Genomic DNA, 10284 nt, shown 5'->3' with positions numbered 1-10284 from the left:
ATTTATACCCTAAACTAGGCTAAGGAATCTAATTTTATTTATAGATACTAAATAAGCCACAATTAGCTCTAAGGTAACAATTCTACCCAAAACATGAGCAACTAAGTCAATTACCCCTAATTTACGATTCCTTAATAGGCTAAATATTTTGAATAAGACTAATCATAATTCCAAGACCTAATGCCCAACCCATATCTAGCATAACATCATAAATATACTACGAATTAGATCAATCTATGAGGAAGGTAAACCTAGTCCAACTAGATAACAAAGAAAAGCCTAGTGAAATCTGCTAAATTGATAAAATTCTCCTTCCAAAAAGATTTCACACGATGTTATTCCATCAAAATGATAATTTATTGATCAACACGAGAACACCCATATTGCATTTTTGTTCTTTGAGTCCAAATTACGTAAAAATCTCATATGGAGCCCACTAGCATAATCACACTTCCAAAATCTAAACCATGTTTGTCTATGACCAAGAAATATTTATCCTCAATAATGGGTAAATTTCAAGCTCAAATGGAGCTACAATCAACCCACCAATATTCTAGGGACTTTAGGAAATAACAGAGAAATTAAATATGGAATCGATAAAAAATATTATGAATTCATTGAAGAAACAAACAATCCAAGCTCATAATTACTATAAAGTCTGCTATTGACACGCCCCAAAATTGGGCCATGTCGTAGGGGCATCTCAAGCCTACATGAACTGAAGGTCTCCCTAATAAACCAACCTAATCATCATCACAACAACCATAAGGGATGGGGAATCCTGACCTTACTATAAGAAAGAGGAAACATAAGACTAATAACCAAAACTTAAACAATATCTGATAATTCATTAATGTCAATAGTCTAACCAATATACACAAGTCCACAATCATCCACGAAAGCCTCTACGAATCCGATGCCTAAACGTGTTGGGACATTTCTCCGATAATAGCCAAATACCAAGTCTATACAAGTCTATGACTTAAAGTCAAAGACTGTGAAATGTATGCCTTCCAGAGAATAGAATCTTACCACTTCAATGTCAATATTCAAACCGTGAACACCTGGTCACTACATAGAAGAGGAAGAAAAACCTTTGTCTCGTATATCGTGTAGGGACTTAGCATCCGAAAATGGTTAGCGGTTGGAGCGCTAGCATGTAGCTCAAGGATAAAGGTAAAGTATTAGTTTAATCTAAGTCAACCATCATATGCAATCACATTTACATTAGTATAAGCATATATGAAGAGACATACACATATGTTTATACATAGCATACCAAGTCATAGTAACCATTCTTAAAGCATTCATTCACAAGACATGGAGTGAAGAAGTTTCGACCTTTCACCTTACAAATTTAAGAACCCTAAACTTCTCCATTAAGTTAGTCAAGGGGATCTGAACCTCAAAACCAATTTAACCAATTTATGAGTGTGTAGTGTGCCACACTTATAAAGGGGGGCTATGAGATATTTAGGAATGTTTCCCTTTCTCGTGTTTCACTCTCTAGTTATATAGAATCTAAGGTCTTGGATTCCTCTAATTTTTGCTTTCTCATCTTCTAGATCATGTATCCAAAATAATTTGATGTTCAGGAGAGCTCTTTTGTCCTGACTAAGGGTAATATGGATAAAGCTCATCCAATTTTTAGCATTCAGACTCAGTCAAGGGTCGTGGAATTAGACTGTCCTCGAGGGGTTCCACCTATTTCTACTAACCCTACTTTTAGGCGACACCTCTCCTCAGTCACCTCAAAATGGTGGGTTTCATTACTCCTTTATTTCGTTGGCTTAGGCTGGTGGAAAACGGTCTAAGAAAAAGTATTGGGTGAGTCTTAGACTCCATTCACCTGCTAGTGCTCCCTACCAAACCTATTAAGAGTTGGGTATTTTCAAATTGGTAATGCTCATAGGGCACAAGGTGCCAACATTAGGTTAGAGGGGTCCAAGCTATGCCCATCTATCCTCCTATCAGTTTTGTGGTTGGTCATATCATGGTTATTATGAGAAAGGAAGGAATTAGTGTTTTAAATATGGTCAACATGCAATGAGAGTGTCCCATAATGATTGCTGCTCAGGCAAAAAGAGTGTCGGTTGTCACTTTTCTAGCTTTTATACTGAGGGGTGATGCTACTAGCTCCGACGTTAGTGGGGATCTTATTAATGCTCTTACTATCCCTCGGGAGCCTGAAGCACCTTCGAATTCTGATGCAAGTATGTTGAAACTTTTCTCTCATGATGTGTATTATTTTTTGATCCAGGGTCTACTCTTTCTTATGTAACCCCATATATGGCTGTGCATCTTGATTGCGGTGCCAAGAGTCTATCAGTTTTTTTTTTCTATTTCTATCTTGATAGGAGACTATATGGTTATTAAAAGGGTCTATAGGGGGTGTATAGTATCTGTTAGTGGTAAAGAGACTCTTGTAGACTTGATAGAGTTAAACATAGTTGATTTTAATGTTATTCTCGGGATAGATTGGTTGAATTCGCATTATGTTTCCTTAGATTGTCAGACCTGTAGGGTCATGCATAAATTCCCTAATGAGCAGATCATTGTATGGGAAGGTGGTTCTTTAGAGCCTCAGGAAAGTTTCATTTCTTATCTCAAAGCCCAAAGGTTGATTTCAAAGGGGTGTTTGCATCTTTTGGTTTGAGTTAAAGATTCTAACTTGGAGGAGCCTTCTCTAAAATCCGTTCCCGTGGTTAGTGAGTATTTTAGGTATTTCTTGATAATTTTTCCAGTATGGCCACTATGAGTTTCTTTTTATGTCCTTTGGGTTGACCAATTCCCCAACGACATTCGTGGACTTGATGAATAGGGTCTTCTATCCATTTTTGGACATGTTTAGCATTGTCTTTATTGATGACATCTTAGTCTATTATCGGAGTGAGATGGATCATGTTGATCACGTTCGTGCTGTGTTGCAAGCTATAAAGGATGATCGTTTGTATGCCAAGTTCTCCAAGTGTGAGTTTTGTTTGAAAGCTATAGCTTTTCTTGTTCATGTTATTTATATCTAGTGAAGGGATCATGGTAGACCCCGAAAAGGGCATACAGTCATGTGTCTTTCATTGCCCAATCCTAAGGACTCCTTCTTTGGTGTGTTGTGTTGGGATAGGTTTGATTTATGACCTAGGTGTTTGCTATAAAACACTTTATACCTAGAGTGTCATGTCTCTATTGAGGGTCTTGCCTTGAGTGGCGTGAGTAGTTTTTGTTCTTCAGTTCCTTCATGACCCAGCTTATGTTGGGTAACTAAGTGGTTTAGGAAGACATGCATATGAATTATTTTATGACATAGTTGTGTTATGATTTTGGGTTTTAAGCATATATTTATAATTTTAGCTATAATGGTTAGTTATAGTTTTTCCATGTCTTCTACTTGTGGTTTTCATATGATAATGGTAATGGAGCAGAGTAGTGTTCGGGATGGATATAAGGAATATAGCCTTGTGGCTTAAGCTAACTCCTTCTAAGTTTTGGATAGGCCTGAATATATTAGTTGTGTATGGCTATACTCAGGCTCATAGTGGTGTGTCTTCGGGAAGCTATAAGTTGAATCAGACTTGTTCTCTAGTATTGACATGGCCCCTTTTGAGGCGTTTTATGGTAGGAGGTGTCGATCTCCTATTGTGTGGTATGAAGTTGGCAAGAGTAAGTTTCTTGGTCCTGATTTAGTTCACTAAGACTTAGATAAGGTGAAGGTGGTTCATGATAGATTAAAAACCGCTCAAAGTCACCAAAAGTCCTATGCAGACGTGTGGTGTAGGAGTTTAGATTTTAGTGTTGGCGATTGGGTATCCTTGAAGGTTCTCCCATGAAGAAAGCGATGCAAACTAGTAAAGAGGGAAAAACTTAGTCCCCGTTATGTTGGTCCCTATTTGGTCTCGAAAGGGATTGGCAATGTTGCCTATGATTGGAGTTGCCTTCTTGATTGAACTCTATTTTCCTTGGTTTTCCATGTCTCTATGTTGCGAGAATGCGTAGGTGATCCTTCGTTGATTGTCCCTTGGAGGGTGTTGGTATTCCTGACTTCTTGCCCTATGGGGGTATTCCGATGAGGATGTTGGGTCAGCAAGTTCGTCGATTGTGAACAATAGAAGTGGCTTCGTTGAAAGTTCTATAAAGTTACCATTAGTCTGAGGAAGCTACTTGGGAGGCGAAGGAGGACATAAAGTCCAAGTATCCATGTTCATTTTTCCATTCTGAAAACTCATGCTTGAGTTCTGTGTTGGTATTCCTAACTTGGTTTACGTCTTCAAAAAATGATGAGTTAAAATCCCCAATGCTTAGGACTGATTCATGTATTTGTTAGAAAAGGGATTAAAGTTCCCAATACTTGAGTTATCTTATATCCTTGAAAGTGGATGGGTTTAAGCCCCTAAGCTTTGAATTGATTTGTGTTTTATTAGACCGTGGGTACAAGTCCCTAATGCTTTGGAACTATGTATGCCTTGTTTTTGTAGGTTTAAGTCCCTAAGTTGTGATTTGAATAGGTGTTTTGATAAGTAATAGGTTTGAGCCCAAGGTCAATGAAATGGAATGGTTGATTGATGATGATCATGAGATGTGTTATGTTGTATCCTTGTAGTATGCTTTGTTCTAACTTGTTTAAAGGTTGATTTGATGTGTGTTGATGTGTTAACTAGTGTATATGCTTGCCTTACCCCTCATTCGAGGACGAATGAAAACACCCAAGATTTTGGCCATGCAAAACTTTTTTGATCTTTCAACATACTGTCCATGATACGACTTAGGCATTTCACTCGTACCCCTTGGATACCAGTCGTATCCTTCTTCCCCTACCTTCTAGTATCCTAGGTAGTGTGGTGAGGTTTACTCACTATCATAGGTACGACTAACCCCCTCCTCAATCATACCCTAAGTATACAAGTCATACCCAACATGATTGTATAGAAGGAAGTCCTAGCTTGAGTGGACTGTTTTGGGTACGGGTGGTGTATACGAGCTAGGGGTTGATTCGTACCCTTTGGATACGACTCAAAGGTGTGTGGTCGTACCCGTAATAGTGTATGTGACCAAGTGTACTATTCGTAAAGTGAGTCATACCCCTGCACGAGTTCATTATACAACTTTTAACTAATGGCCTTGTGGTAATTTCCCATGCCAAAAACCCTAAGTCCCCTCACTATATAAGTCATCTTATCCTCTCATAACACTTGTGTGGTGGATCAAATATTTCAAAAATCTCTCAAAGGTTCTTGAAACAAGATTGGAGGCTAGGGTTTAAAAAAGGTTCATCTAGAGGCAAGATAGGTGTCAAGTTCTTTATTGAATTAACTTGTATAAGTCATGTAACTCTTACCCTTGTTAAATAACTCTAAACCCATATATTTTACACTATAAGGATCTTAAAGGATTTATTGATGAAATATAAGAGAAGATTAAAACCAAAAACAATTAAAACAACTTACAAGATTTTGTTCAAACTTTGTTAACTGAAAACATTACAAGAGAGTTTAGGCAAGCAAAATATTTCTTATGTTGGAAATTTTCTGATGCCTTCTCTAGAATTACAAGATGTCTTATATAGACAAAAGTGAAAGACAAAATACATCTAAAGTGTACAAGTGTAAGGCTAAGATTAAGTCTTAGTAGCCGACAGTCCTTTTGTAATGGTAGTTGAATGCTTTTGCTTTTTTGAAAAAGATGAGTGCTTTGCTTTTGAAAAGCTTATCTATAAGATTCCCATTAAGAACAGTAGAATGCCCTTTCAAAAAGCAATTCTGGTTCTTTGAACCTCTACTTTTTTGAAAGGTCATTTCCCTATTCTTAATAATGGTCTTTGCTTTTGAAAAGCTTGTCTATAAGATTCTCCCATTAGGAACAGTAGAATGCCCTTTCAAAAAGCAATTTCGGTTCTTTGAACCTCTACTTTTTGAAGGTTCATTTCCCTATTCTCAGTAGGGGTCCATATAGGCCATAGCTATTCCTTTGGGATTTAGCATATCTCCATTATTATCACTACTTCCTGTGGAAGAGGCTTCTTCTAGAAGCTGTAAGACTTCTTCTTCATTAGTTTCCTGGCTTTCCATATCGCGCAAAGCCTTCTTCAATTTTTCCTTTAGTGCCTTCTTATTTTGTGAAGCATTGTTTGGAGGTGAAACCGGTGAAGCTGTCTTTCCTTTATCCGGAGTCTTTGGCGCTACTGGCTTGGGAGTCCAGCCTTTGACCTTTATCTCTTTGGATAAATATTTGATACAATCCTGCTCTCCTTTAGCGAAGTTCCAAGATATAATGTATGAAACTCACTTTTTAATAAAGAATTTGCACATTTAAATGTGCTCTGGGAGGGTTACATACCCTTCTTTTGAACAGAAATCATTGAACCTGTTAATGAATAGTAGAGGGAGGATTTCTTTGATTCCTCCAAAATAGATCCACCATTTGTAGAACCATCTAGGGATAATAGCTTTTACTATGGCCGGACAATATTTAATAAACCAGGTGTGCCCTGGTCTGACATATAAGAAATTAAACCATGCGGACTTGTAATCATACCAATTATACGTTTGAGGCCTGTGAGGCATTGATAAGGCAATTGGGGTATGCAGGTGATCTGCAAACCATTTGAAAGGTGTTAATATCCTTTTGATGGTGAACCTAGAATAGTCGATGTATTCTGGATTCCTTTCGTTCATGGAATGTTCGACTTCGATAGAGCCAGTGTCCACCAGGATAGCTTCATAGTATCTCCTTGTTTTGAGTGGATTCTCCGTATCCATAAAGTTTTTATCATTGTAGACTGGCTTTATTAGCTGGTCTGGTAGATATTCTTCATATTCTTTATCAAGGGCAAGAACTGGCATTACCTGAGTGGTAACGAATTTGAATTCCTCTTTGATGGGAGGAGTTGTTGCTGTCGTTTTGCCTGTTATAGGATCTACAGCCTGTGCGAAGGTTTCAGGAGCCTTCATAGTATAACTCTTCTTCGACTGAACAGACAAACTTGATGATTGTCCTTTATCAAAAGGTTTATTAGTCTTCAAATCTACCAATCTAGTTGGCATTGGTGGAGGAAGCTTTGGAAATTCTTCCAAAGCTGCATATTTGTTTTGAAACGGTAACTGTAGTTCCGGTTTCAGTGTAGGCCTTTGAGGGACTGATGGTCTTAATGGATTCAGCAGGGCTGACAGAGTGTCAAATGGTCTGACCATCTTTGTTTGTTCCTGTTTTCTCCCGACTGGGATTTTCCCCAGTGTAGTGGGTCTCATTTTGGACCTATAAGAATTCTCTTGTTAGAAAATCGGGAAGGGAATTGTTTTCTCCTTTGATAAATTCTATTTGAAAATCAAAGCTAGATAGGAGAGCTTGCCATCTAGCAAATATTTGTTTAGAAACCAGATTCTTAACATCTTTTTGAAAAATCTCTTTAGCAGATTTGCAATCTACTCGAAGTAAAAATTCTTTGTTAATAAGGTCATCTTGAAATTTTGTAATACATAGTACTATAGATAAAATTTCTTTTTTGATAGTGCTGTAATTTCTTTGGGCGAAATTCCAGATTTCGAAAGTAAATCTGACTAATTGTTCAGAGGAATTATTGTCAACCTTTTGCTTCAGAATACCTCCATATTCGAGATCTGAAGCATCAGTTTCGACAATCATAAAGGCTTCAGGGTTAGGGATACCTAAACAAGGAAGGTCTGACTAATTCCTTTATTTTAATGACAGCTCTGGTTTGCTCAGAGCTCCATGGAACTGGAATCTTCTTAAGTCTTTTGTAAAGAGGTTCACAGACTTGCCTAATGTTAGGGATAAAGTCAGCTACATAGTTAAGGCTTCCTAAGAACCTCTGAAGCTGGGTTTTATCACTAATTTCATTAGGAAATTTGGAGGAGAACTCTATGGCTCTGCAAATAGGTTTATAACTACCCTAATAAAGATCATGCCCTAAGAATCTTATAGATGTCTGGAAAAGCTTCATTTTCTTAGCACTTATGACTAAGCCATTAAACTTAACAATCTTGAAGAAAGTATTGAGGTGTTTAAAATGAGAATCAATGTTCTCAGAGAAAATAAGCACATCATCAATATAAACAATTAACATATGGCTATAAGGATTGAAAATACTGTTCATGATATTTTGGAACTCTGATGGAGCATTTTTGAGTCCGAATGGCAAGACATTCCATTCATAATGTCCAAAAGGGACATTGAAAGCAGTCTTGAATTTGTCGTGTTCAGCAATTTGAACCTGCCGAAATCCTGACTTCATATCAAACTTACTATAAAGATTAGCTTTAAAAGTTCTCCTTAAAAGATCCTTTTTGTTAGGAATCGGATGTCTAATCCATTTCAAAACTGCATTCAAAGGCTTGTAATTTATTACAAGCCTGGGAGTACCTCGTTTCTTTTCTAGCACTGTTATTTACATAAAAGGCAGAACATCTCCAAGGAGAATTACAGGGTTGATGATCCCATTTTCTAATAAATGGTTTATCTCATTTTTGTAGATTTCCATCATTTCTTGGTTCATTTGAATGGGTCTCGCCTTAGTAGGGATAGCCTGCTCATTGAATCCAGTAATATAGGGAAGTTCTACTAAATGCCTCTTTCTTTCCCAAAATGCATTAGGAAATTCAGAACAAACTTCTTTTTTGAAAGTTTTTTGAAGATTGGCAATTTTACTCACTATCTCCGGGGTTTTTAAAATTTGTTCAATTTTCTTTATTTGAATTTATTACTTAAGAAAACAAATATGTGAAGAAATTCTGTTAATTTTAAAAGCAATTCTTTCTTTAATAAGGTTACCTTCTTCTTGTGAGAGGGGCCTTAATAAAGGAAAGAATAGATTTTGATTTAATATCGTCGTGCGAATTCCATCAAAATTACTTGTGTAAGGTCGAATTTGATTAACAAAAGGTATTCCAAGAATGATATCTTCAGTGATGCCTTCAGTAATGACAAAATCATTGACAAGAAAAATGTCATTGTTGCAGATATGGGCTTTTGAAAGCTTGTAATCAATTTCATCTTTTCTCTAGTGGTGGAGTATAGACGAGAAGTGCTTTTCTGTAGATATTTGGTAGGTATAAGTCCTTTGACGATGCAATTACTATCCGCTTCAGTATCAAAAAGGGTGACTCTGTTAAGAACAAAGTCTTTGTTTATGACAATTTTTACGGTGATGTGTTCGCTGTAAGCTTTAATGGCCGTTATAGCAGCACCTGAGGTAAAGGGAGAGTCTGAGCCGAGGAATAATCCTGGCTCTTTAAGGTGATCATTGATCATCGGAGAAGCTCTAGGTGATTCTGGTAGGGAATCATGCTCTGGAAGAGACACATTTTTTAGAACCTGTTCGGTAAGAATGTTGAGTTCAACTCGATCGAGTCTGATTTTTAGGTCTCTGATTTCCCCCTTGAGGGTGGAAATTTCACCCTTGAGATCAGCTATAGAAGGTTCCGCAGGTTTATCAAATCTAGACATAACCTGTTTCATGCTAAAAGGCTGAATGATAGGTCTGGGGGACTTTTCCTCTTGAGAAAGCATCAATCTTTTGAGTTCTAGAAGATATTTATTTCTAGCCTCATCATTTTGGATGTGTTCTATGATGTCAAACAGGATTTCCTTAGGTTTTGCAGAGATGACATTAACAGTCTTTTTTGTGAAAGTACAAAAAGTACCATTACAAGCACAATCTTGTCCAAACTGAGATCAATCGGATTCATATGCGGTGTTGATAAATTCTTCATCACTATAATCGTCACTAGAAGAGCTGGAAGTGTAAGAAGAGTCTGAAGAGTCTTCCACTATAGAGAATATTTTCTCTTTGGTTTCTTCAGAGAGACCTAATTGGTTGAGCTTATTCTTATTGCCAGATCTACAATCTTTAGCTCTATGGCCAGTTTTACCACAAGTCCAGCAAACATCCTTATTTTTAGAGGATTTTCTCCTAGTTTTTCTACTAGATTTATAAGACTCCTTTTTTGAGGACTCTTTTCTAGGTTTGGACTTTCTATGAGACTTATAGGATTTTTTCCTATGTTTCTTACTAAATGGAGAAGAAAGGTTAGCAAATCCAAAATCTTGACAGAAGGTTCCTAACCCATATTTGGAAGCACTGTCACTCTTAAGTTGCTTCTTAAGTTTTAGATCTGTGCAGAGGTCTATCCCTACGGTGGTAATGAAGCTTATGATGTCTCCATAAGTTAAAATTCCGTAAGGGATTTTTCCTTCAAACCTATCTTTGATTTTGGTTAACTTTGTCTGCGAACAGGGGAGGGAGACCACTAATGAAACGTTCTTTCCAGAAGTCAT

The 10284-nt window shown here is 37.1% G+C and overlaps 1 protein-coding gene across 1 annotated transcript; it reads right to left on the bottom strand.

The window, feature by feature from the left end:
• Window positions 1–9681: 9681 nt before the first annotated feature.
• LOC107874285 lies at window positions 9682–10284 on the bottom strand. The gene has a single exon (XM_016721116.1). The coding sequence runs from the start codon at window positions 10282–10284 to the stop codon at window positions 9682–9684; it is 603 nt and encodes a 200-aa protein (XP_016576602.1).

This window comes from Capsicum annuum, chromosome 6, assembly GCF_002878395.1.
Source record: "Capsicum annuum cultivar UCD-10X-F1 chromosome 6, UCD10Xv1.1, whole genome shotgun sequence".
NCBI classification, from domain to species: Eukaryota; Viridiplantae; Streptophyta; class Magnoliopsida; order Solanales; family Solanaceae; genus Capsicum; species Capsicum annuum.
This window is presented reverse-complemented; position numbering and strand designations above follow the sequence as displayed.

Coding starts and splice junctions, on each gene's coding strand:
- LOC107874285 (XM_016721116.1), bottom strand. CDS start 10,284: ATGACTTCTGGAAAGAACGTTTCATTAGTGGTCTCCCTCCCCTGTTCG.